Source organism: Amblyomma mixtum, chromosome 1 (genome assembly GCF_055824585.1).
Source record: "Amblyomma mixtum isolate Tamu chromosome 1, ASM5582458v1, whole genome shotgun sequence".
NCBI lineage: Eukaryota > Metazoa > Arthropoda > Arachnida > Ixodida > Ixodidae > Amblyomma > Amblyomma mixtum.
The window spans coordinates 15,503,717-15,531,520 of NC_143012.1; the positions used below are offsets into that span (position 1 = coordinate 15,503,717).

Consider the following 27,804-nt stretch of genomic DNA (forward strand, 5'->3'; position numbering starts at 1 on the left):
ATGGCGGACAGCGACAGCACTAGTGAAGACGGCAGCATGTATCCGTTGCACAAAAATGTGTTCAACGGTGATGTCCGCCGCGTTTCGGCGCTCCTACGGACGCACGACGTCGCGCAAAAGGACGTACACGGTAAGATAGTCTCGCGACTGTAAGCTGCTCACTCCGTGCGATCACTCTACTCCGCGCTTGTTCAGCCTGCCATAGCCGAGTCGACGGAGCGAAGCTCCCGGGTCAGTTTTCAGCCTTCGAGAAAGCTAAACTAAGCTTTTCTGTGCTCACGCTTGAATCGTTGTCGAAGGTTCGCGTGGAATTATACGAAACGGAAGCATTGTTCTGTGACCTATAAGCCGCGTAACGTAAACATTTGATGTGAAACAGATCGGTTCGTACTGTCGGCGGATGCTTTGGGGCGGACGTGGAAAAACCGTGTTTGACGGAAGGGCTGCGTTTTCCGGGCGCATAATTCACTCGCCATCGCATTTCCGCCCACAACTTTCTTTGGAGGCGCTGTGCAGCCACGCACTACAACGTAACGTGAGGAAGCGGTCTGGAATTTCCGCTCCCAGACTTGACAGTATCGGTGCGGTCACATGGATGTGGCCTTGGGATGCTTCTCACTAGCTCCCGGCGGGAGAAATCGCGAGAGCCTTTCCGCTGAACGTGCATATCAATGAAAGGGCACGTTCGGTAAATGGATTAACTTCCTTGCCGTAAGCCGTTTCGCTCGCGTTGTTTCTTGAGCATGATGTGACTAAAGCAACTTGTGTTTATTTCAGGAAACACGCCGCTTCACTTGGCTGTCATGCTGGGACAGAAGGGTACGGTTAAGAATTTTCTCTCTAAATTCGACGTGAGTGAACGTGGCTGCGCGCAGCGTTTCTGGGAAAAAGTCAAACGACGTTTTTCTTGTGGCAGCGTCGTGACAGGTTTTATTAATCGCCCAGAGGCAGCCTGCGATGCAGAGCTCTGTAGTCGAACGCCACCTGCTGCTTTGCTTTTTGAGCATTGTCTTCTGAGCCAGCTTTCCAGTGTCATCATCCCTTTAGTTGCTTTGTGCTAGAGCGAACAAAATGCTGCAACGCTCTTTCTTGACCTTTGGAGTCAGTGACAGCAGATGCTGGGGTATTTTATGACTGTGAACAAAAATGTGTCCTGTAAACGGTTTAACTAACATTTTATTGTTCATATCTGCTGCGTCATTAATCTCCTTGTCAGCAGTTCAGTTTTGTGTGTTCTGTAAAGAAAGAAAGGTCAATACTTACATCTTATTATTTTTTGGTAGGAGCTAGTGTCAGAGTTGTGAAGAATAAACTGCTTTGTACTAGATAAAATTTATCTAGTAACCTTTCCCAATTGAACTTCTCCGGCTTAGCCTTATTCAGTGTCTTGCCTGGTAATAAGTTTTGTATCTAAGTGCAGGCGGCAAGAAAGACTCGTCATCTCATCTTGGCTACTGTAGATTCCACCTTGCCCAATAGGCAGTTCACACATCGTTTGTATTCTACTGGTGTACTGTGTCGTAAACTTCTAACCTGTTGAACTTGGGTACCTTGCATTGTGTCCACCATATATATATATATTATGACCAGTGCTGGGGCTCAAGTTGTGTTGTTATACCCGTGCCACACGCGCACAAGAAATGGCAGTAAATGCTTAAGGCCTTAAGTTTGTTAATGCCATTATTTTCGGAGTTCGTGCTACACGTCCACATTTAATGCCATTATAGATAGTGACGATGACGATAACGCTTGCAAGGTAGTCAAAAGTTACATCTGAATATAAACATTTCTAATGAGCACAATATATCGGGAATGTTGTTCAAATGTAATGTAAAAACGATTTTCCAGAAAATTCGGCTGTTCCTGCTTTACAAGTCGAAAAAGTAGCCATAAACCGCATATTAGCACACAAGTCGAGAGTACCTGTCATTAAGGCTGGTTAAAATGGCGCTCTTCGCATCGAAAATGCGGTATAGATGCCTCATCTAACTGAAATTTAAGAATTAACCATTTCTTACTGGTTACGAAGTTGTTACTAACAAAGCTGCATGCTTTTCTGCGTGTGGAATGGGAACGAGAGTACGCAATGCACGGGCGAATGAGTTGTGGCGAACTCAGTAGGTCGCGAATGGCAGTAAGGCTAATGCCATTAAATTTATTCGTGTGGCACCGCATGAATGCCATTAAAACTTAAGGCAGTAAGCACTTAATGACATTAAATCTGTCCGTGTGGCACGGGTATTACAAAGTGCATGCGTGAATAATAACGCATTCCCACTTCTGCTTCTTTTTGGGAACTAGAATGTGTCCAGCTGCTCCTTGCACACAATGCTCCTGTCAAAGTGAAGAACAGTCAAGGGTGGAACTGTTTAGCAGAAGCAATTAGTTACGGGGACCGGCAAACAAGTGAGTTAATCTCCGCTTGTACACTGCACTTTGTTATTTTATGTAATTTGCATTGTGTCGCTAGTGCTCAGCATCGAATGCCTCCAGCTTTCTTTGCTGCTGTTCCCTTCAAATTTGCCATTGGCACACCGTTGGAAACCCATCTATCTGTGTCCATCCTTGCTTGAAGCACCAAAACTGTTTTCTATATGGTGCTCGCTGCTGGAAAAAATGGCAAATTTATGCTGGTAGCTTCGTGGAACTAATAAAAGTTTGGTTTTCTAGTTTCTCTTACTATCAGAGCTGCCTTTATGGGAAGTTTCGTGCATGGGCTAATTCCTATCTTCTATGCACGGATCCCATGGAAGTAGCTTTACGCCTTTCAGCTGTCAGAAATAATTTTTGCTTGACTAATAGAGGCAGTTGTGTATTGGAATGCCATAATGCCCTGCTTGTGTGGGTGCTGTGGAAAAGAAGTACTTCTTGGGACAAAGCAGCTCTTTGTGACAAGGCGGGCTGGTAGTTCTTTGATTATTGTTTCACGAAGGTCTGTGTTTTGGGTTAAGTTTCTGTTTTCTGCTAATCAGCTTGTGCCCCCAGTTCCTTTGTAGGGTGTTGGCTGATTCCTTTTGCTTTTGTGCAGTACTCTCCTTGCTAAGAAAACTCAAGCAGCAGTCGCGAGAAGCGATGGACTTTCGGCGGCCCGATCTCGTGCACATCTTGGAACTCATGGGGGACTTCTACATGGAGCTCAAGTGGGACTTCCAGAGCTGGAGTGAGCAACATTTGTAGTCTCTTCTTGAACATTTCAATTTTGTACCTACTAAATGACTACCTAATAAATAGGTGAAAGGAGCTACCTTTTAATAGGTTGCTCAGAATATGAAATTTGAGTGTATTGTTAGTTCATGCGCCTTCGCACTGTCCAGCTGAAATGTATGGTGAGCAACTTGCAGCAGATACACGCTCATTCTTTGGTGTTTGTACATGCGAAAAATTGTTCTCACTCATGTTTTAGCTCTTAAGATTCATTTATAGTGCATGTTTAGTGACTTGTATGTATGGGCTGTGTTTCTGTCATAGTTCAATCATTCGATTTTGATCTTGCGGAACTGTGTGCTATTGTTATGCATTATCCACTGCGATGCCTGAAGTACCTTTCTTGTGGACGTAACGTCACATGTGTCAATGTGTCAGGTTTCTAGATAAGCACGCTGAAGAATACCGAAGGAAGGAACACAAAAAATTGGCGAAAATCTTTTGCAAGTGGGGCGTATATGGCGCCTACAGTTAATTTTTGCCATCTGCTATTGAGCAAACACCTATCGCTTTGTCCCAGGGGTGCTGATGTCAAAGTAAACTTGGCTTGCGTTGATAGGTACCACTTTCCAATGACAAAGACGCTACTTTCACTGAAAACTTAGCTTTTACAGGCTGGAAAAGGCTAGAAAAGGCTAGAAAATGAAATATAGGTGCTGCCGTGATGTGCTGTTTTCACACTCTAACTGTGGTGACGCCATTCCTTTCACCAGTAGTCTCTTAGCCTAGGCGCCACATTGCATTTCACTTCTAATGATGATTATAGAATCCGTTCCAGCATTAACTTTGTGAGTTTGAATCAGTTGCCGGGAAAATATTTCATTTTAAACCTAAGTTTTTTTTTTCTGCAATAAATGTGTGTTTCACTGCTGGACAAACGTTAGCATAACCGGAAAAAGCCATAGAATCTGTTTTTATTACAAACAAAAATTTTATTGGCTTGGAGGATGGGTGCTTGCTTAAGGGGGAGTATTTTGGTGCTTTCAGTTCTCTCAATTTCAGCATTTAAAGCTTGCTTCTGTACTGATTTTTTTTTCACTATGATATAATATAGTCACAGCTTGCTTGGGGAGGTTACAGCTCTGGCATAAAACTTCATTACTTACAATGTTGTTGTACCATGTTGTCGTGACATGCAGGGCGGCACTTGAGGTGTAAAAAAAAAAAGCGTAAGGAACAGTTGTGCACCAAAATAGCTATCAGTACCATGATTGTGTCTTTGCCTACTATGCTAGGAGTCTGCCTGTTTTTGTTTTTCTTTTTACCTTCAAGCTGTGGCAGTGTTTGCTGCACTCTTGTCTCCGGGTGCAGTGTTCAGGGTCTGCTTGTTTCTGTTTTTTTTTTGATGACTGCTGTATTTTTGCTTTTCCTGTTTGCAGTACCATTGGTGTCAAGGATATTGCCTTCAGACATCTGTAAAATTCACAAGAAAGGATCAAACATTCGGTTTGTTTCAGACTCCTCACTTGCACCTTATCTCTTTTCCTTTTTTTGTATTTTGATCTCTGAACAATCATCTTCAATAGCTGCTATCCTAAGCCTTATCTGTCCTTTCTCTTATTAGTGGCTGGAAGAGTTATCCCCCATGCCACGACCCTCTCTGTGCTTAGCCTCAGAGTGTGCCTCTGTCTCAGATAGCGAGGTGTTTTGTGAGGACGGGGTATTTGCTTACCTGCTATCACTGTCTCTGAACAGTGTGTGTGAATGCGGATCTTTGTCACTTAGCCGGATGTTTCCCTCTTGCTTGAATAGCGTTGTGCTATCGCGCTTTCGGTGTCAATGCTTGGGGCACTGTATTTAGAACACGGTGTCCCTGCTTCTGGTTTCTATTCATTTATCAGACAAAAGAAGCCTTGTGTAATCAGGGTCCTTGCAATTAACGGAAAATTTCTAAACGGGGCTCTAGTGTTAAGCATTCCTGATTTCTTGTTGCTGGTGCACTGCAAATTTGTAAAACAGGAAGTACGTTCTGATGTTATGTACTATTAATGTGTCAGTTTGATCTTGGCTATAGTATGTTGTATCTGGAGGGGTGAAACACATTTTCCATTTAATCTAAATTAAAGCAAATTTAAATTTAATTTAATTTTAGACCATTTGAGACACGAAAAGGGGGGTTTGATATAGTGTTTGTTGATTATTTCTCTACAAATTCTGTTAAGTTTGTCTCTGAGTTATTGTGATTTTTGTAGCCCAAGCTTCGTCGTGGTCAACGCTTCCTCACTCCTTTCACAGTTAAATCCCCTCTCGCACGTTCTCTTTTGTCGCACTCTGCATTGATTTCATTCTCTGAAGTTAAAGCAGCCTGCAAATCTTGGTTTTCGTGTCCCTGTTTTCTCGGTGTACCTCTTTTGAACCTCCCTGTATCGTGTCCATTCCATCCCACTAGGCTAGACACTACGCTTGTCGACTTCAACGACATGAAGTGGGAGCGTGGGGACATCACCTTCCTATTCACGGGCAACGACAAGCCGTCCAAGTCCCTAACGGTGCTGGACAACAACCTGAAGGTCTACCAGAACGTCCGCTACGAGGTGAGCAGCTCTTCTGGATTTCACAGCATTGGCTTTTGAGTTTGTAGCAAGAAGGGTAACTTCTCTGCTGGACGAGTGTTATGCTGCCACTACTTCTGCAAGCTACTCAATCATTTGCATGCCAGAAGCAGCTGGCAACCATGCAGGCAGCTAAAAGTCCCCCTCTTGTGGTGCTGCTTTTTGCCAAGCTTTCAACTAGGGATTTTTATTTTTAAGCACATAATGCCGACACCTTTTTTGGGCTTGATGGTCCACTGTGCCATCGTTGCCCTGAGAGAGTGGCACATAAGAAGCTTGCACTCTGTGCTGCTGCTGCCTCTCTCTCCTGATATTGCTGTAGTAAAACTTCGTTAATTCAAAGTCATTGGGAGTGCAAAAAATATTCGAATTAGCCGTTAGAGCAAAAAATGTAACTCGGGTAAAAAATTTAATTGTGGGAACATTCTGCCTTTATTGAATGAACTTTCAAGTCGCTGTATACTGCCGCGTAAAAATCTGCCCTGTAACTATTGCTGGCCCAAAATGTAGACTGGAAATATGAGACTTCGTCACGCTGCCTCATTTTATTTTGTAGTTTCCGACAGGAGGGCATTGCAGTGCGCGTGCAACTTGAAGCAACAAATGTGTAACGATGTGGTCACAAGGACAGTGGGACGAAGCATCATAAGTGCAATGGGGCGAAGCATTCGGAAATGACAAGGAAGGAAGAGGTGTTGGTTAATTCCTCATTGTCGTCGATGAACCGGATGCATTACGAAGTTCCTTTCGCGCTTAAGACAGCGAAAATGCGGTCTAAATTCTGCGATCACTAGAAAAGGATCTGTTCAAGCCTTCACGTAAGAAATGCTACAAGGGAACTAAAGCCGCCAAATAAACACCATGCAGTAAAGAAGACATGTGCACAACAAGTCTGTCTTGTGTACATGTCTTTTTCACTTCTTCACTCTGCTGCATTTATTTGTCGGCTGTAGTTCCCATGCATCATGAACCACCAACTAGCTTAGAAACAAATCCTTCTGAAGAAATGCTAGTCGACATTTTTATGAAGTGAAGTTGCCAATAAATGTCTTTATACTTCATTCAACAGTTACGTTTTCCAAAAGCAGGCAGTTTGGATCATATATTTTTCTGTATAATATGTTTCTTCTGCATTTTTTTTTTTTGTAAAACGTATGAATGAGGTTTTACTGCTTCATTCCAGTGCAAATTAGCTTAAGTGGTGTTTGTTGTTGCGAGGTTCGAGTCTAATAAGCTTCTTAAGTTTTGTAAGTAATATAAGTAGACTTATAGTAGTTGCTTTGCATTAGTACTGTGATTTAGTCGCCATTTCACCATTTAGCAGCCAACTGCTACTAATAGTACTGGCCTCTGTGTTTCGTGCACGATATGAGCGGTACTGGTATCACTTGTTTTATGGTGACTGCTTCTCAAACCAGTCGCAGTGCCAACTGCCAAAGTTAGAAGGTATGCTAAGAGATAATTACTGCAGGGACTAACCCTTGGGGTAAAACCATTGTTAAGTTTCACTATGCATACTGCAAATTATGCAAGGTGGTCCAATTATTCTCACAATTGATATCACTTCGCTGCCTCACGCAAAGTATGTTATCCCAGTGTTGTCACTTTAAAGCTGTAAACCTTAGCTTAATATCCTAGTTGTCATGTTTGTGGGTGTCTTAGTTTCTGAGTAAAATCTGTAATTTTATTTTTTAGATTTGTACAATTCAGAAGGCGCTTGTGGCCATACACTGCAAGTCCAGATATTTTGGTCCATGTTTTTGCGATCTCGAATTTGTGAATAATTGGAGAGAAACCCTTGCTGTAAAGCATTGAATAAATAATTAGCCGTACGTCTTGCTTTCTGTGAAGTAGAAGACAACTTGTGAGTTGTTTGCTCAGCAAGTCCATGGTAGCAGGAACAACATGCTTTCAAGGAATTGTAGGTGCAATCCTCTGTCTTTGCATCTGAAAACATGGCGTCATCTCGAGTACCTCGGCTGCTTAAATATTTGAACAAACAGAGTCATAGCGCGTTGACAGGCATTTTTGTTCCTTTCAGTTCAAATGCTACTGCTCTTGAGTTTTGTACTGGCACCTGTCTTAAGTGGCAGCTCTGACGACAATGCAGTATTGTGTCACGGTGCTGTAATAGAGGCACCGTAAGTTGGGAAGGAGACCTCCCTGTATGCTAGACGAAGTGCTTACTACAGCGGAGTTTGCTTTTTGAATCTGATTACCTGCCAAACTCAAGCGGGTGGGAAGAGCATTCCAGGCCCTCTTAAGCTCCGGAGCTGAAACGATTACACAACGAGCTCAGCAGATGGCCACAGAACCTCACCACACAATCTTCTGCTGGGATGGGTTTTTGGGCCGGGGATGCCTGGTGGTTTTTGTTGAGCAGGGGCTTTCTTAGAAAGCAGTTAGAAGGCAGTTTCATAATTGCAGAGTAATGTTTTTATTAGTGAAAAAAATCCTATGATTTTACTCTATATGAATGTTCTGTTGCTTTGGTTCTGCAGGAAAAATTGGAAAATGATGTAAGCTGTGCCTCATGAAATTCTCTCTACTAATTTATTAGCAGCATAGCCTTATAACTTCTTTTTTCGCAGTAGGGAGCCTAACAGCTAGAGTAGCTTGCATGAGTAATCGCGTCATGTCACCGCATTTGTATAGTACCTTGCATTGCACATGTGTTTTGGGTCTTGAAGGGCCGGGGACAACGTCAGTGAATATTTGTTCATTAGTTAAATTTGATTGTTTGACATCATGTGGCTCAGTGACGACATTCATTTGGCAGCGAAAAATGTGTTTAGTGCTGAGAAATTGCAGTTTGAAAATGCAGTTTTTTTTTATCCTATCACTCTTCTCAAACTCTTGGCATCAGCGATGACATCAAGAGCATTAGGATTTTGTGATTGGTATCTGGGGGGCAGATGGCAATGAGGTCTACTCTCAAAAATCCGCCAAGAGAAACGTAATTTTGGCCATCGCTCTTTGCTTTGTGTGAATGCCTTGCCACAGTTGTTAGTTTATTTCATTTTTTGGGTCTTTTCTAGCTCATGACTGTTAATTTCTCAGTGGTAGTAGCCTGTTTGTCATTAGAACACAGTAATCGATTGGTATACCGTATTTACTCGCATAATAGGCGCACCCCCAATTCGGTCGCGAAAAACCAGTTTTTTTTTTTATTTTCGCGCAAAATAGGCGCACCCCGAACTTCGCACTGTGATCAATACTGTATTCACACGATTGCTAGCAGACGCCTATTATGCGAGTAAATACGGTAAGCCAGTCTCAATTTGTCCTGGGTGTCTCTTGTGATTGTTGTGTCTCTTGCTTTTCTTCCACAGGAAAAACTTGTAAGCTGTGCCTTGTGCAGTTCTACATACAAATTTATTCGCAACATAGCTTACCTCTTTGTCATTGCAGCGCAGTAATTGATATACACAAATCTCAGTTTGTCCCCAGTGTCTCTTATGGCTGTTTTTTTTTTCCGTTGCTTTCCTTCAACAGGGGAAAAAAGTAAGCTGTGCCTCATGCTATTCTACCTACAAATCTATTATTGACATAGCTTACTGACTTCTCTATCCCTGTAGTAATAGGAGCTACCAACCAGAGTTATACCCCTGTCACAAGGGCATTTCGAAGGCCTTCGAACTGATAGTCCATGGACTGAACGAGCACGAGCAGTTTCAGTGGCTATAATAAGGGAGTAATTACTCATCTAGTTGCTATCATTATCTAGTCATTAGTCTATAGAGTCACTGGAGCAGCACACAATTCTTTTGAGATTTCGAGGGCCTTCAAGCGTCGCCCAAAAGGTTGCTAGCGTTGTTTCGAGCGGCTCCATCACGCATTTTCGTGCACAGTACCTTCACGGTACCAAAGCATGAACAAGCATTACTGTCCTAAACTCTAATGCAAGCAGTAAAAATATTAGTCTGTGCAATAGTTTAAGATTTCATCAGTCTAGTTTAAACAGCATCTTATTTTATACTCTCCATCGCAAAAGAGGGAAACGCGAGCACTACAGTATCAGTGTTGCAAGAACATTTCAAAACTGCGACAGCAAACCGTACAAAAGGCCGTGTCTTTTAAAACAATGCAACTGGCTTTTAAAAGTAGCTAAAAACCTCCTACTATAACTCCACACAAGTGTCTTTCAACATTTAGTTTAGATTATAAAAATATTTTCATTGTTTGCGCAAAATCGAAAGTAGCAATTGTGGCACCACACAAGCTTGGCATAAGATGCGAGAACCATTTCAATGGCCATTCAGATTTGCCTTGTGGCAGCAACATTGAGAATCTCAAAGGCTCAATGGCCATTGAAACTGGCCGTGTGGCAAAGGTATTACTGTACATTAGTTAACAGGCAGCGAGTTACCGGAATTCCCTGCTTTTGATCACCCAGTTACGGTATGCATTACACCCGGTACTAATGATAGCATGAATCTTACAGAGTCACTGAAACTTACATCCTCATCAGGCGTTCCCAGCTTGAATTTAAAAAATACTCAGAAATGCTAAGAGGGCTGCTGCGATGGTTCAGTGGATAATTATAGCGCTCGCTTGCTGACCCAAAAGGCGAGGGTTTGATCCTAGCCGCGGCGGTCGAATTTCAGTGGAGGCGAATTTCTAGAGGCCTAAGTTACGGTTCGTCTTGCTGATGAGATGAGGCAGACTTAACACACATGTTAGTAGCTTCTCATAAGCTTTTTTTTCTTCTGCTAGTTCCTAATTTAAATTTTTAGGCAGGGATTCAAATGGCAGAACATGGTGCATTTGAATTTGGTTGTTAGTATATTGGACTGGTGTTGCTTTTCAGTAGCTTTGGCATTTGACCGCTACTAAGCCCACGTTATTGGATCAGATCTTGATGGCAGAGGCAGCATTTTGATGGAGGCGAAATGCAAAAATAGCTATGTTCTATGGGACACAGGGCTGGTCAAAGAACCCCAGGTGGTTGAATTTAGTCTGGAGCCGTCCACTGCGGCATCCCTTAAAAGCCTGTGTATAGCTTCGGGACGATAAGCCCCACATACCTACCTTTCCTCTCCCAAAACAGTTTTGTGCAGTATGGATGGCCTAGTATGCAGGGAGATGCACTGGCCCATGCCAGCATTAACGTCACCACACTTTGGGCGCCGCCGCGGTGGCTCAGTGGCTATGGTGCTCGGCTGCTGGCCCGAAAGACGCAGGTTCGATCCCGGCCGCGGCGGTTGAATTTCTTTGGAGGAGAAATTCGAGGCCCGTGTACTGTGCGATGTCAGTGCACGTGAAAGAACCCCAGGTGGTCAAAATTTCCGGAGCCCTCCACTACGGCGTCTCTCATAGCCTTAGTCGCTTTGGGACGTTAAACCCCATAAACCAAACCGTCATCACACTTTGACCTTTTTATGCAGGACACGGAAAGCGAAATTGAGGACGAGGTGGACATACTGATGAGTAGCGACATTGTGGCCGGCCAGATCTCCACCAAGACAGTTGCGTTCCACAGGGCGCAGTCGGGCTGGCTCATGCGTGAGGACAAAACAGTAGGTGGTGCCTTGTGTTTGTTTTTTTGAAGCCCCCCCCCCCTTTTTTTTTTGCAATGATGCTTGCGCTGCGGTTTTGGACTGCGGCCAAAATTTGTTTGCAAGCCAGCGGGAGCAGTATTGACGAACACTCCGTATTACCCGGGCAGTGAGACTACATTCGAACCCAGTTATATTGAAGTCGGTTAGATTGAATTATCCTTTATATTGAACAGTTTCTGAGCACCAAAAAGCTACATGTATAGCAAAAAGTATGGCTTCAATGCGCAAAATTTGACTGTAACATCCGATAGATTGAACTTCGAATACCAGTTGACTTGAAAAGCTAGTTTTCCCTCAGCACATCTGTGAAACCTAGCTTTTCTGCATGGCCCTGCTGGTGCAAATAGCGTACACTGACCGTGATGACACAGATTTCTTGTCACATAAGCGACAAGCATGTAGTAGCCAACCAGAAGATTAGTCTTTGCAGTGTGTTGCTTTGGTAGCGGCAGTTTGGCGTTGCTTTCATATCAGTGTGTGCACAATGGCATTTGCAAAACTGCAAACCCTCCCCTTTTCCATGAAACTGGAAATTATCAAGTGAGTTGAATAGATGCAAAAGAGTCCTAAGCTACTGCAGTGTAAAAGATTCTGACATGCACCATCAGATAATTCGAGCGTTTCTTCCTGTCCCTTGAAATCTGAAGTGATGAGGTCTACTTTAAAAAAGTGGGGGGGTACTAGTATTTGCTTTTTTCTCTTCTTAGTTTTTTTTGTACAAAAGTGATGTTCAAAGCCCTTCTTTCTTCACATTCTTATTCAGTGTTCTTATTAGAAGATTTCAACATTCACACACCTCTGATTGTAAGCCATTGTTTCTTGTCCTTGTTTGTTTACTGGTACTTGAGACTAAATCGAATCACTCAGTCAACCTCCAGCTCACTAGGACTTGGCAGAAACTGATTCTGGGCTTGGGCTGGCTCCCCAGTCAGTTCTCTCCTTGTTGTGATTTCTTTTTTAACCCCATTCCGTGAGGTCCTTAGTTGGCATTCTCATAGGGATGCCTTCACATACCATGCACCGTGTTTAACATCCTGTCGTTCCTTGATTGCCATCTTGTGTTCCTTACCTGTGTGTTCTAATCTGACAGCTGCTTCTTTGGCAGAGGGTTCTTTCCTTGGCTTATTATAAGTAAGGCACCACTGATGGGGATGGTTTCAAACTTAGTTGCTTAGTCTTTATTATGATGAATACGCTGGCCAGGCACCTGTGGCATTGCCTTAATCTCGCATCCTTGGATTTGGTATAATAAACTTTATGGGATATCTTTCTTTTCTCTTTTTCAGGAGATGGTTGGCAAGTTCATGGCAGATTTCTACAGCATTAGTGGTTTGACATTCGAGACTCGGAAAAGGTTTGTGCATTTTTCTTTTCTGTCAGCTTTTGTCACCTTTAGTCTTTCTTTAGTGGGAGGGGCATTGGACGACAAAGGTTGGAACACGGTGCAAAAAGCAGGGTGTAGAAATTACTTACTTTTTTATTACTTTTAACTTAATTCTAACTATGTTGGTGTCTTCACGCAGTTTGAATTAAAGAGCTTTTGCGCAGTATCTTGCATTGAACACGTTTACTGTTTGTGCGTGTATATGTTCTATGGTTATTTCCTTGTTGCTTTCAGGAGGGAACATCTCACTGAAGAGGATCTTCACAAGAACAGGGCAATAATCGAGAGCTTCACACGTGGCAATGCCATTGTCCTAGAGAATGCCGAGGTATGGTGCTGAATCTGAAGGAACTCTTTACTGTCACAGGATGCTCATTTAATGAGGACATCCTGCTTGCAAACTGTTTATAGTCGAAAAGGGATATATAAACGACTGCGAAACTGTGAAATGAATGAACTAGGAATGTAAAATGTTTGTGAAAAATGAGTGGTCATCTAAACAGGCTTGATTTTTCTCTGTTAAGCTCATAAGCTTTTGTTTCTGTTAGTATTCGTGGTTAAAAAGCATCAAAAGGTGAAGATGAGGAAGGGACTGAGCTTACACAAGCACTTTGAGACAGTTTCTTCCTGTTTTTGTCTTTTTGGTGCCTTATAACTGTAAGTATGTGTAAAGTCTTGCAATTATACTCTTTAGTCTAGTTCAACGCCGTGGAATTCTTAATGTTTAATTTTCTTTTAATTTACTAGGTGTGGAACTCGGATTCCTCTGGTTTTATATGCAGTAGAATGAAGCTAGGAAATCTGTGTTAAAGGGTCCCTGAAACGGGTGTCTGAGGTTGGCAAAAAAATACTTGCATTATGTAGAGCATAGGCCACTGGACGTTCATGCCGCGTACAATACATCAAAAGCGAGTAGATAATTTATAATACCGTGTTCTGCAACTTTATCGGCACAGGTTTGAAAACTTCTCCCGCCACAACCGTTGGCTCGTTTGTGGTGAAACCGCGCACAAAGCTTCCTTATTGTTGTCCGTTTTAAGGCATAGTAAGCATAAAAGTGGTACTTACCAGGTTTGGTCACGCGAGATGCGAAACCAGAAGCACTCGTGTTGAGATCGAGCCGTCGTCATCAAATTTCTGCTGAAATGTACTGGTGGCGCCATCTGGCATCGCTGAAGAAAAGCGCCGCGACGCAAGCGCCGAGGCGAGCGCTGCAGCGAGCGTGGCGGCTTGCTTTGAATGCGTCGTTCGGGCCATGTCGTCTGCTTAAGCACGTGAATGACGACGGCTCGATCTCAACACGGGTGCTTCTGGTTTCGCATCTCGCGTGACCAAACCTGTTAAGTACCACTTTTACACTTACTATGCCTTAAAACGGACAACAATAAGGAAGCTTTGTGCGCGGTTTCACCACAAACGAGCCAACGGTTGTGGCGGGAGAATTTTTCAAACCTGTGCCGATAAAGTTGCAGAACACGGTACATTTTCAAAAACTGCTGCTCCCGAGCCTCGCGGCGACCAGCGGCGGTGAACTTCCGCCCGAATCTGTACTCATTACGTCATTTCAGTACTCTTTACGTCACCAGCGCAGGGCTATCATTGGTGCGCGGTGCCAACGTGAAATCGCACATTTAACAAACTAAAAGCTCTAGATACTTCACATTCTTACTCTTTACGGAACCATTTCGCATTTCAGCAAGGAGAGTTGTCGTTTATATGCATGTTTACGCCGTTATTGTGTGTTGGGTGTCAGAAATTAGTACTGCACTTTCGGTTTACAATGTTTTCGTCTGCTCGTACCGCTTGTGTCACTCCGCCGGCGAACCAAATCGAGAATCGAAGTGCGATTTGGAGTCACCGCACTACTGATTTCTGTCGCGACCTCCGTCGCATGCGCAATCAAAATGGACCGGCCGTGCTGTGTCGTTGGTTGCAAAGCCAGGGTTCGGCAAGGTGCTGCCCTTCGGTACTGTCTGCCGAAAGATGGAAGTGAGCGAGCTGTCGTCGTCGTCAGGATTCAGCGCCGGATTTCTGAACGGCGTGTGCTTCAAAACTTGGCCTCCACGCCGCACCGATCGTCGCTTGTGAACTGCCGCCCCACTACAAGCAGGGACACACGGTGCGGTGAGCATCGCTGCGCCGCTCTACCCAAGCTCCGCTCACAACCGGTGTCGTCCTTCGCCGCCGTGCAGCAATGCCTGAGCGCTGCTTGGGATGGTGTACAAATATCACAAGGCAGGATCGCCTTGTTATCAGAAATACTGCTCGAGCAGCGACAAAGCATGCCTGCTTATGTTGCAAGCTTTCGGCAACGGCACCGCTCGCGGGCGCTCCGGGCGACAAGCTTTGCTGCTGCCTGGCTGCCGTGGTCGTCGCTAGGCCTATTGCCCCTTTGGCATCGAAGCCGCAGCGGCCGGCTCTTCGGAAGTCGCCTGAGCTATAATAAAAGGCTTACTCTACACATCGCTTTGCAGTCAACAGCATCATCCCACAATAAAATAATAGTATGGTCACTTTCCGCGACTCCTTCAGCAGCGCAGCGAGCGGGCGCCAGGCGAGCCGGACCCCACGTCGGGCCAAGCGGCAGCTGCGAGACGGCTGTGGCAAGAAATTTGCTCGTATCACAGTCGTTACCTTTACCAGCAGCTCAGTATTGGTCAGCGATCCTCAAAAATGACACATTTTTCACATTTCTTATCCTAGGGTTTATTATTTACGTCAAGAACACATTTTAGCTCGTTTTTATGACGCCGGCAGACGGGATCCAGGCTGGCCGGCCGGCCGGCATGCTCGGCGTACCTCACGTTCGCACAAGAAAATACAGCAGCCATGATACTAGACAGGATGCTTCCTAGATTCGAGCAACGACAATATGCCTGTGCAAAAGTGGATCTTTCGGCAACGACACCGCCTGCGGCAACGCCGCGCGACGAACTGCATGCTGGTCCCAGGCTGCCCTAGTCGTCCCTAGGCCTAGCTGGTTTCGGATCGAAGTCGCAGCTGACGGCGCTTCGGAAATCGCCTATGCTATAATAAAAGGCCTACTCTCCACATCGCTTTACTGCGAACTCGTCCCATTATAAAAAAGATATGTTCGATTTCCACGACGCCTTCAGCAACGGAGCTAGAAGACGGCAGACGAACCGCACCTAGTAGCAGCAGCGCCAAAGCGGCTGTGGGATGAAATTTGCTTGTATCGCAGTCATCACTTTTACCAGCAACTCGATATTGGCCAACGATCGTCGGAAATGATGCATTTTTGACATGCATCTATTCAAGGGCTTGCTATGGACGAGAACAAACAATACTAGCGCGTTTTTCAGTCGCTGGCGGCCGGCATCAAGGCTGGCAGGCCGGCCTGGCGTGGCTCGGTCCCGAGCGCAATGAGGAGCGAGCTGTACGGCATCACGACGCTGCCGCTCTCCGCGCTCGTATTGGCTCCCGCTTCCCGTCACGTTTTCCGCGCGCGGCTCGTCGTTGACATCCAGCAGGTTGGATGCAGGCGACGAGCTGCGATCGGTCGTTACGACGTCGTTCACAACGGCGCGCCGCAGCGAATCGCACACACTTTTCGCACATATGTCCCCGCCTTAAGGCTGAAATCCCATTTCGGCACTCATCCGCAAAAGTCGTTCCTTCAGCTCGGGGTCCATAGTACGAGAGAAGCCGCAGCGACGGTTGCGAGACACAGGTGAACACAGCAGACAGCGGGAAAGCGAGCGAGCGAGCGAGCGAAAGAGCGCGTCAACCGGAAGTAAACAAACTGATCACATCGGTGACGTATTTGTGGGCCGAGCATGGTCCCGGTCTGTAATCTTTATTTTTTTATGGTTCGCACCGGTGTACGAGTTGAGAGGGAAAAGGCTGGTGGTCATTTTTAACAGCCATTATCTCTGGTTCCACACAAGGTAGATCAAAAATTTTTGCGGTAGGATGATGGATCGTTCAGTGTCTATCAATACTTCGACTTCTCTTTGCCTACATGGACACCGTTTCAGGGACCCTTTAATGGGACACTGGGGATAGTGCAGTACAATTTTTCTTTTTAGTAGAATTCAATTGTTGGTTTTGTGTTGCTGTGCTGACGGTGGTTTGCCATATGTACTTGTGATGGTGATGTTGAGAGAACAGTGGACTCCGTGATCACTGGCTTGAAGTTGATGGTATGTGGTCCAGCCTCGGAGTTCCCCTGTGAAAGCCTGTGGCAGCTGGATTGTATTTCATTTTTGGCCTATTATGCAAAGCTAATGAAAGCTCTGTTTTTAATGCAGGTAACCTTTTTTTCATTAGAATGCAGTACTCAGTCAGTGCAGACCAGCTTCAGTTCTTCTTTGGCGTCCGTGGATCAGCCAGAAATTGTTCTGATGAAAGCATCATTGCTGAATTAGGCCTAGTATGCCAAGAGGATCGTCTGTATTCTACCTGAAAGCTTCAGAGATGCAGTTGGGGAGCTTAACAAATTTAACTGTTGTAGCATAATTGTTTAATGTTAAAGTTATAGCATAATCGTTTATATTTGTTTTTTAGTCTGAAAAGCGAATTGTGTGCTGTTAGCACGGGATGTCAATTACATAAAGAATTGCAGAGGCTTTTGCGGCTTTGAACAGCCTTTTATTGAGAGCCTGGCATGGAATGTTGCCAGCTTAAGTTTCTCGACGCAGCTGATTCAGTCTCTTGTGTTGTTCTTGCAGCCACAGCGGAGAAAGTCATTGCCTCCGCCTTCGTCGAGAGACGTATCGTTTGAGGAATACATTGCGGCTACGCCAGGCAGCCCTCCTGTCCTGGGGCGAACACCAGTCTCCAAGACTACCACCAAAGTTTTCAAGGCCACTCTGGCCATGGTCAGTATTGTGCAAGGGCCCTTCTTCTAACCATGTAGTAACCAGAGTTGGTATCTTGCATTATCTTGGAGGGCAGGTGTGACCAATGTCATGCACTATAATGGAGCCTCGTTTATGTGTTCCCCGTTCATGAGACGATTTTCATTTTACGACGAATTAGTGTGGACCCAACTAAGCAAAATTATACATGCCCCTCATTATACTCAAGAAGTATTTTGGTTTGGTCTAGTTGGTTCGTAGCTGTAGTTGATGTCAGGACGGTGCGGAAGGAACAAGGATGAGAGAGGCACAAGAACACAACAAAACAGGCGTCATACAGTATGCGCCTGTCCTGTTGAGTTCTTTTGCCTCTCTTGTCCTTGTTCCTTTCACGCCGTCCTGAAATCAGCCGCATTAAAACGATGATTGACAGAAGCTGTCCAGAATGAAAAAGGCTGATTGATGGAGCATTTTACTGGCAGATGTCACACCACCCTAGGGTATTCTAAATTGAAATTAAGACGTGTGAGCATAACAATGCGATCTGGCGCACGACTGCTCGCAATGATGGTTCTGCTGATGGTTCGTGCTCCGGGAGTAATGTGCTGCTTGGTGTGATGCAGCTCTCATGTGGCCTGCTTTTCCATTTGCTTTGATTTGGCTGAGGCATTACAGAAATCAGTTGTATGTTCATACCATCATGAAGTTATTGTGCTGGCGAAGACTGGTAACAAGATTAGACCTTTCTATGACTAGCATTGGCTAGTTAGGAAGCGCTTTCAATGGGCAGCACGTACAGACTAGTGGCACCGAGCGAGTGATGCGTTGTCATTTGGCGGGTCGCACATCTCTCCAGGAAGCACACGACTGGTGTGAGTGCTCTCTAGTTCCCTATTCAGGCCACAAGCAAAATTCATGATTGTGCTTTTCTTCTTTATGATGCGAATGCCTTATACAGGCACTGCTGCCTAAATAGTGAAGTGAGAACAGTTCTGGACAGAGTCAGAACAAAAGGATTTGTTGCTGGCATTGTCGTACCGCGCATTGCAAAACGACTGCTTAGAGTTAGAACATATTGTGCAAATAATTGTTTTCAAGGTGCCGTGACGCTTAGTTTGCATGCAGTGATGGGAGCGTATGCACGCTGTAGCTAAAAGAACCTTGTCAATGTCGGAAAGCTCCTGGCTGTAGGGTCTCAGTACTAATTTTCATGGGACAAAAACTGGAACTCTTATAGTGTGTGGGGAAAACTAATATGTATTTAATTTTGAAGGCTAGAGTAACGAGTGCATACATTATGCAAAAGCCCTCAATGATCAATATTTAGTTTACAACGTGTGGATTGTGTGATGGTTTCGCATGGTCCCCTGAAAGTTTAATAAATGAGGTTCGACTGTTGTGATGGCTCTGCCCCTTTTGCCGTATGTCTTTAATTCCTTGGTTCATTTTTTCTAATACAACGAAAGTGTAAAATCTGCCACATGCATAAGGGACAGAGACAGTAGTCGGTGAGGAGGCAAGCTTTACTGAGGCACCTTGACATACTAGTCTTTGTTCACAAACAGGGATGTCAGTGCACCTTATTATTTTGCACTTGTTTGCTGCCTTTGTTGAAGATTTGACTGTACTAAATTTTTACAAATTGGAGTTATGTTCTTTCGATTCTTCCTGTTGACTTGTTGAATACATTCACCATTCACCATTGCTATGATCTAGTAGAATGCAGGATCTGGCCATGATAGAGCAAACATTGACGTTTTGTCTCTTTTCATCTCTTTCAGAGTCAGCATTTTCCACTCACTGTAAATTCGTAAGTACCCGTTTGAATAACGGTGCAACCTCACTGCCTTGCTTATCCCATTTTGCTTTTTTTTTTTTTTCGTGACAATGGTAGTTTTTAACTGCGCAAAATGAAAGTGACTCTTATTTCTGTGCCTTGCTTTAATGTGGCAATATGTGCTTTTTTTTTCTTTGGTGTACTTTCAAATGCTTCCGGACAGTCTGCTGAATGTACTTGAAGTAATAGCACCCTTCAAGCACTTCAACAAGCTTCGGGAGTTTGTACAGATGAAGCTACCTCCAGGCTTTCCTGTTAAAATAGGTACCATACTCTTTGTTTTTCCCTGTTTTCTGTCGTGTCGATGTGTTCATGCTTTCTTACCTACAGAGCCTTTGGGATTGCTAAGAACACTGGTAGAGAGACTTATTTGCTGAATATTTGAATCGTTCTGGCCTAAAAGGAGTGTAGATGCAAAATATTCAGTGTTTGGGATTTTTTCAGCTCTCTCTCAGCTGCAGACATTCCCGTACAGTTGCAGTGGACTTCATAGGTGACAGGCTATGGCAGATTATAACTTATAGTAATTGAGTCTCTAACCTTAAGTTTTGGCTTTGATTGTTTCGAGCAAGAAGCTGGGCTTGCAGTTATTTCCTCTTAAAACATAGTGTAGTGTTAAAATTCATTATTTATGGCATGTTTCTAGCACAAATACCAACTTTCAACTTTGAAAGCCAAGAAAAAGATAGTTTCTTTTTTTTTTTTTGGTTACAACAAATTTGATGGCGTGTCTAGTTAAGAGAAGCTTCATTAGGTGGCTCCAGCTGCTCCAGTGGCAAAAACAAGTTACCGCAGGGAGAGCAATGCGTCAGGAGTCCAGGCGCTTGATCATGCGGCCTAACTGATTGGCAGAAGGATAGTTGCGAGTGCTTCGCCCCTGTGGTCTTCTCTTCATTGGCAAGAAAAGCTGCCACCAGGTATAGTATGGTACAGTGGACTATTGCCAAGTATATGTGACAAATCCAGGATATTGTGACATATATGAGGATTAGTAGTCACAACAGCAGTTACTAGTAGTTTGGTCAAACTTTTAATGTGGTTGGTTATGCTTTGTTTTGAGTTCTGAGCTGCTTTGGTTTGAATAGGGGACAAATTCTACTGGTGCGAATGTAGTTAACACAGTGATGGAGACGGAGGGACCCTTGGGTGGTCTGACTCGTTCAGCCCCGCAGGTCCCGGCTCTGAATAACACGAGTAGGGGTGTGCGAATATTCGATAATTTCGAATATTCGATCGAATAGTACGGTATTCGATATTCGCTTCGAACCGAATTCTCGGTATTCGAAATTTCGAAGTATTCGTCTCGCGCGAATAGTGTTACTGGGACGCTTGCCCGCTTGCTTTATGTGGTTTCGGTTCCGAGTATTGCCGCATAGATGGCCTTTTTTTTTATCGCGCTTTCAGCGCTCGGGGGTCAGTCAATACGCAAATCACGATCAGGCCGGGGTGCGAACCCAGCGACAAACGAAAGAAAGGTGAGGGCGACGCGCTCTTGCGAAAGATCCTGCGTTCTGGCCGTCTTCGAACCTCCGCACTAAGGCTGCCATAAGTCGCGTCGCTGCCACCGTGTGGAGGCAGACGCAATGAAGGAAGAACACAGCCGACAGTCGTCTAAGCTTCAAAGCAAGAAACCTCCGTTTATTGTCAGCGAGCCCTTTATACTCTGGCTGGCGGTGACGTTATCGATGAGCTCGGACGCCGCAAGTATTCGAACGCGGGCATCGCCTTGCCGCGTTCATCCCCCCCCCCCCCGGCCCTCTTTTTTTTTTCCAATAGAGCTGCGGAAAAGATTATCTGATAGGACAGATCACGCAGCCCTACCGCGCTATCGCTTCACCCTATCAGGTGACGAATCATGCGTACCGAACATGGGCGGCCGTTCCCTCGGTAGCATTGAGGCAAGCCATCATATTACCGGCGGAGGCGAGAAAAATACAGCGGCAGCGCAGGGACTCGATGTCGCCGAAGTGTATACTTACTTCAATGGGAAGGGCGTATTTAGCGTGTGATAACGCCAAGCTTATTGTGCACCCGTGGAGGATTACGGCCGTTAACGCTCGGCATCGGGGAGGCTGCGGACGCATACGTGACTGCCAAACTTTAGTAGATCGAAATGATCGCATCCATCCATGACTGGCGTCTTTTCTTGCTATTCTGACGGCTTGCGCATTGGTGGGGACGGAACGCCGTCGTAATCAGGGCATTGAGCCGTCTTCGGTGGTGTGCCGCACTCCGTCGTCGCAACTCGGGCACTCCGGTACGTTGGAGGCTCAGAGCATTCTTGGAAGCGCGATGCTAAGTGCTGCTCGGAGGTACTACCGGGGACAATTTTGCCAGGAGGCGCGAGCGGTGCGAATGAAGTTTCGCTTGCGGCGCTAGAAACCGGAACGATGTTCCGATCCTTCAGTTTGATAAGCGAAGCAACGCTCCGGCAAACATCAGCCGCGAGCTGCTAGTGAAATGCAAAAAAAAAAAAAATGGATCGTGCGACACGCCTTGTCAGAGTGACGGCATAGGCCGGGAAGAGCGCCAGTTTGCCGCCCTAAACCAAAGAGAGACAGAGCAGAGCCGACGTTTCCATACGAGCACCCCTCGGATAGCGAAATAGACACGCCAATCTCTGGCCGCAAGGTGATGGAGATGCATTTGAGCCACGCGCGGCGAGTCCTGAACGCTCTGTCCCCGACAGTACGGCCAACCTATCGGTGCTGTGGGAGCTTTGGATACGCGATGGTGCGATGCTGCCAGTGCTGCTAGGAGGTCCGGTCAGCCTATGTTCCATTTTAACATCTTTGGACGCAGCAGACCCATCGGCGTAACCGAAAAGAAGGCGCAATCCAAGCCAAGAAGTGAGGATCCTAAACTATAGAAACGCAAGCAACGCAAGTGGCAAGTCGGTGCACCGAACATGATTGCCTAGCTCAGTGTTAGACATTCGACCCGTTCGACCACTGGTCACCGGTAGTGCAGAATGTCCTTTTTTTTTTTCATTATTGTTCTCAGTGCTCCTGCTGCAGTGTAGTGCAGTTACTCCTATGGTTTCAGTTACTGGTTGTACTACTGGCACCGTTCTGTTATACTGTTATTTTTTGTATTTTATCTCTAATTTCTTATTAGAAAGCAGGCGGTATTTTTATGTGTTATAACTTTTTATTACCAAACCGGTAAAAACTGTTTTTAACTCACTTTAGGTGCTCTCTTAAAATTTTGAAGCATGGTTTTAAATAAAGCCTCAGTGCAGTTTGTAATGGCATCGTGTGTTAGGAAAATAAATGGTTTTGGAAAGGCCTACTGTCATTCAGCCTTTTCTTTAGTGCCAGAAGTACTATTCGAACTGTTCGCTTTGAAATTATTCGAAGAAAATTGCTATTCACTTCGAATTCGCTTCGAATCAAAAAACCACTATTCGCACACCCCTAAACACGAGTTCAACACCATCCTTTGGAGCAGGGACCTGTGGGGCGGAACGAGTCACTACCCAAGGGCCCTCTCCGTCTCCTAAAACAGTAAATTATGATCCGGAGGCTTTAGTAGCATTTTGCAATGACTTGGAAGTCTCTTTGCAGGAGTGCAGAGGGATGTGAAAGAAAGCTTGCTTCGTTTGCAGTGGCTAGTTGGCCCTAAGGTATTTGGGACCTACATGTTGAGTTAAAGGGGAAGGAAGGCATTGTACAGTTACAGTACCTTATCCTTGAACCATTTATTATGCTTGCTGTTTACATTTCACTGTTCTTTTTTGAGGCATGAGATAAAGTTGCTGATTTGCATTTTTCGTGCCACCACCCTCACCTGTGCAGACATACCCATCCTGCCTACTGTAACAGCACGAATCACGTTTCAAGACTTTGAGTTCCGCGACAACATTGATGACACGCTCTTCGAGATCCCCTCAAACTATTCAGAAGATCGCAACCGATTCCCCGACTTATGATGCCTGGACGACCTGCTTCTGGTGACCCTTGAGGAACGCCGCCATCATCGCCTGGTCGTGACCCGGCGGCCCCGCCTGACCCCTTCCTCCCGTGTCGCCGCCCGCCACCACCGCACCCCCGTCTGTGTTGAAGTGGTTGCCCTGGACATTCCCGTCACGCTCGGTCATGGCAGCACTTTCTCCTCAACGCTGTCCGTCATCTTCGATGTGTGAATCTTTCTCCCATGGAAAAAAAAGAGTGTCTGGCTTTGTGTTGCCGCGCTGTCGTAAGGCCCTGTGTGGCAAACTCTTCTCCCCGCCCACAACCTCTCCCGTCACCCGAAAGGTGCGTAGCAGCGATGGCTTTAGTTGGTCCTGTCTGTGTGTTGTTTCAGCCCCGCACTACGTGGTTGATTGCGTGGATCTCGCATCATCCCTTGTCGTTCCTGCCTCGAGGGGCTTTCTGGACAATGGCGCCATCTGTAGGTGTGCTGGTGTGGCAACTTGTGTGTCTTGTGGGTGCAACAAGCCTTGCAGGGCATGGCTTCTGAGTTCTGAGTGCGTCAACGGTTGTTTTTCTTTTCTTCCTGCGAGGTGTTTTGCATGTGGGTGCATTCTGGATATTCATGTGTGACAGACTGAAGGTTTCGTGTTCTGCCCCCCCCCCCCCCCCCTCCCCCCCATTCCCCCTCCCTTCCTTTCCATCACGCTCCTCCACTCTCATACCCTGGTAAGACAGTGTAGCTTTGCTCTGACGACATGCATTTTTCACGCAATTTGTGTGCATACCGACGATGAGTGATGGAGTCTTTTCGCTACAATGTGGCTTTTTACCGCACTTAACTGCTGCTCAACTGCAATAGCTAGCAGAATGGTCTGCCAGGTGTAAAAAAGAAGAATAACTGCCATTGCAGGCCTGGCACGCATTGCTTTGCACTTGTCAGTTCTTATCATTATTCGCCGACCCCTTTGCTGCCTGGAGCGGACCAATGCCGGCTTTACAGCTCAACTGGTTTGCTCTCAAAGCCCTGGAAAGGAACTGCGGGAAAACATCGGGAAATCCAATTTGCTGTTGGCACTTGTGGCAAGGCGAGGGGAGTGTAAACAGAAATCTTCATCTGCTTTTTCTTTTGTCGTTGACCTGTCTCAAAGACGAAACTAAAACTGCTGTGCCAATAATTTGTGTTGTACATATAGACTGAGGTAGCCAAACAACTGTTCTTGTGCTCTACTGTTTGGAAACATGACTATAACATGGTGCACCTTACAGCACTACAAGCCACTGTTACTGCAGCGACTATAGTCTCATTTTAGCGGGAGCCCTCACTGTAAATATGCCAGAGCACAGGAAGCAGATTTTGGAAGCTAAGCCAAGCAGGTTCGCAGAGAGTCTTCTACATTAGAACTTAAGCTGGCTTGCAGCTTGTTTCTTGCTGCATGTTGGCTGCACAGAACAAATTTTAAATGAACATCAAAGCTGAAACCTGTTTTTACTCAGTTCTCGTTTGTTGCGGGACTATTCTTCTGTTGCGAGTGTGCAGTCATAGCCACGATACATTGTAGTTTGTTGCTTGAAGTACAGTGGCAAGGCTCCTAAGATTAGTGTTGCAATCAGTGTACTGTTAAATTGACATAGTGCGAATGCATGTATGGAAGCATCGGACAGGTTGCGGTCTGTGAAATAGGTTTCCGCCTGGCTTTATGCGGGGTGCCAGTACTTTGTTGTGTTATGTTGCATGCAAGTAGTCAGGTGTGGTTAATGAAATGGTATACAACAAGGTTTACCAAAGCTTGTTGTTAATTATATAGGCTGACTTCTCAGTAGTAGTGTGTGTTGTTTCAACACGTAGGGCAGGCTGATAGCAGTTAAAGGGAAATAGACACGGGAATTTTTGCCAAACATCTCTCCAGTGATGCATCTCTTTTTGTGTTATAGATCTTACACGTTGGGTTAGCATAACCTTCAGGTCGTGATTTGTGTTATCTTGCAGAGTTGATGCAGGTTTTGGTATTACAGTGCAGGTCAATGCTCCCGGTATGGTACGATTCTTTTAAACTGGAAACTCGAGAGGCATAGTTGTCTTTACTCTGCATTAAGCTTCAAGAATTACCACCAGGCTTGTTTTCATTGCAAATGCTCCTTGGCAGAAATTAAGGGAACGTTTTCAGTTCGAAGCCCACTGAATGATGTCGGAATGGTAACGAATGGGTGTTTTCAGTTTTGTGTCGTGTCAGACTATCCTTCCTTTCAGTTGAGAAGGTATTCCTCAGACGACTGTGCAAGTCTTCAGCAGTTTCTAATCATGCATGTAGCTAGGTAAAAGTGCTTATGCTCTTCTACCTGTACTTAAGACATTGCTTCTTAACAAGCTGCTGGTTAGGTGTTTAATAATTAGTCCTGAACTCAGCTTGGTCTCTTGAGTATCATTTGAGGTATGGCATTCTCTTTCATGTTCTCTGTGCCACGGAAATGGGAGCTGCGAAGAGGGCATTGTTATCTTTGATATTTATAGTATTGCATTTTTAGGTGGTTTAGGTCTCTGGTATAGCCATCTGTGAGGTGAACATTAAGGGTGGCATGGTGGGCAGAGAAGTTGCAACACAGATCTCCACATCTACCGCCTGCAGTGTTGTTATGATGCACGTAAATTGTGTTCTTATGCCATCGGGATTTATATACTGAATTTGTATATTGTTTTACCGCTTGCTTTTTTGCTTGTTTTGCTTTTCAATTTTCTTTCTGCGAGCAGCATCGGCTACTGTTAAGTTGGCGGGGTGTGGGTGATTCCTTGGGTAATTCTGCCAGACATTATGCTCTTTTTGTAGTGTCACATTTTCGATCGCAAGGTCGTTTGCAGTGTTTTGTAGTACAGGGTAGGTTGTTGCAGATATCATCATAACCTTCCCTTCTACTAAGGCTATTGCATATTCCGCTATCGCTTGTAAAAGTTCGCCTGGATTCAACATACCTCGCAGAAAGTCTACAGAAACCTGTGAAATGCTTGTAGTAAGTTATCAAGTATTTTTGCAGATATTTAATATGGTCTGATGTTAGAGCCTGTCGCCTCCCTGCCTGGTATGGAGAGATTTTTTTTTTTTTTTTGATGTGGGCTTAAACTTATGCTGAAGGGATGCAATGTGTTATTTCTGTAAGATATTTGACCACAGTTGTTTCGGCAGCAATAGCACATGTCCTGATTTGCTAGTTTTGCAGTATTCCCATCGAAGGTGACGTTTAGGACTCTGCTGCATAGCTTGGCTGTTTGCATGTTTAGTAGTGCTTAGTAGTACATAAACAGTCACACATAATGCTGATTCATTAGTCGAGTATTATATGTGAAGTTATTGTTTTGGCATTTTTTTTTTTACTGTTAGCTGTAGCATTTGACTTTATGACGGCTTTGCTCCAAAGTGTCTGTGGCTAAATGTAGGGCATTTTAACTTTCGACGAACCTCTTAGCAAGTCACTATTTGAGTAAAGCTACTGGGGTGTTTTAATAGTTTAGAGATAAAAAGAGAAATGCACGAAATGCTACCTTCATAGTGGGAGTTCACTGTTCTAATGGACAATTTTCGTGCAAAATATTGTTTAAGAGCGTTAGCTCGTACTACTTACGTTTTTCAAGGACATGTCTATCTGAAATGAACGTCAAATTGACAAATACAGTTACCACGTGACTGCACTTTATCACATAGCAACAGTGGGTGCGCAGCGCCTCAGTTTATACATATACTTTGATCCGTTGTATATGTGCCAGTATAGTAGTCATCGAAGTGGGCCCCCCAATGGGACCACCATTTGCATAAAATTTGGGGGCCGTTCATTTGACACAGATTGTTCGAAGTGGTGTCAAATGACTTTGCATGTTCCTGAGGATAAAATTACTGAGATAAATCCAAAAATATGTGTGGGATTCGCACAGACGACCTTTCCGCCCCCAAACTGTGCATTCCGAGGACCTTCAGACTGCCATTGGCCAAAACATTTGTTATAAGGGAGTAATTACTCATTGACGTCCACCCGAGCGCAGCCATACGGCTACGAAGGAAAGCTATACAGCTTTCTCAGAAACTTCGTAGTTAAAGAAAAATTCGTCCTGGTCCGGGGATCGAACCCGGGACCACCGCTTCACCGGAGCAGTCGCTCTACCAATTGAGCTAACCGGGACGGCAAGCTTATGGTAGGGCGAGAGCGAATTGATCAATAACTCGAAGTGGGAACAGTGTTGACCAAATGTTTAGGGGAATCCCCCAAGGTGGAGTAGATTTGTATTAAGGGAGTAATTACTCATTGACGTCCACCCGAGCGCAGCCATACGGCTATGAAGGAAAGCCGTATGGCTGCGCTCGGGTGGACATCAATGAGTAATTACTCCCTTATTACAAATCTACTCCACCTTGGGGGATTCCCCTAAACATTTGGTCAAAACATTTGTTGTGGGGGGTTCCGGATGGTGTCAAACAATTCGTCGTGTTGTAATGCACACATTTATAAAATTTACTAATATAACGAGGAAATATACGAATATAGCGAAG

The 27,804-nt window shown here is 45.0% G+C and overlaps 1 protein-coding gene across 1 annotated transcript; it reads left to right on the top strand.

Moving 5' to 3' along the window:
• On the top strand, positions 1 to 27,495 carry LOC149365552 (ankyrin repeat domain-containing protein 13C). The gene is made up of 13 exons (XM_089544124.1): positions 1 to 130; positions 778 to 819; positions 2,302 to 2,406; positions 3,029 to 3,160; positions 4,584 to 4,650; positions 5,594 to 5,738; positions 11,144 to 11,275; positions 12,604 to 12,671; positions 12,936 to 13,029; positions 17,393 to 17,542; positions 19,303 to 19,331; positions 19,522 to 19,622; positions 23,156 to 27,495. Exons 1-13 carry the CDS (start codon positions 1 to 3, stop codon positions 23,287 to 23,289), a joined length of 1,329 nt encoding a protein of 442 aa, XP_089400250.1. The 3' UTR covers positions 23,290 to 27,495.
• The last annotated feature ends 309 nt before the right edge of the window (positions 27,496 to 27,804 follow it).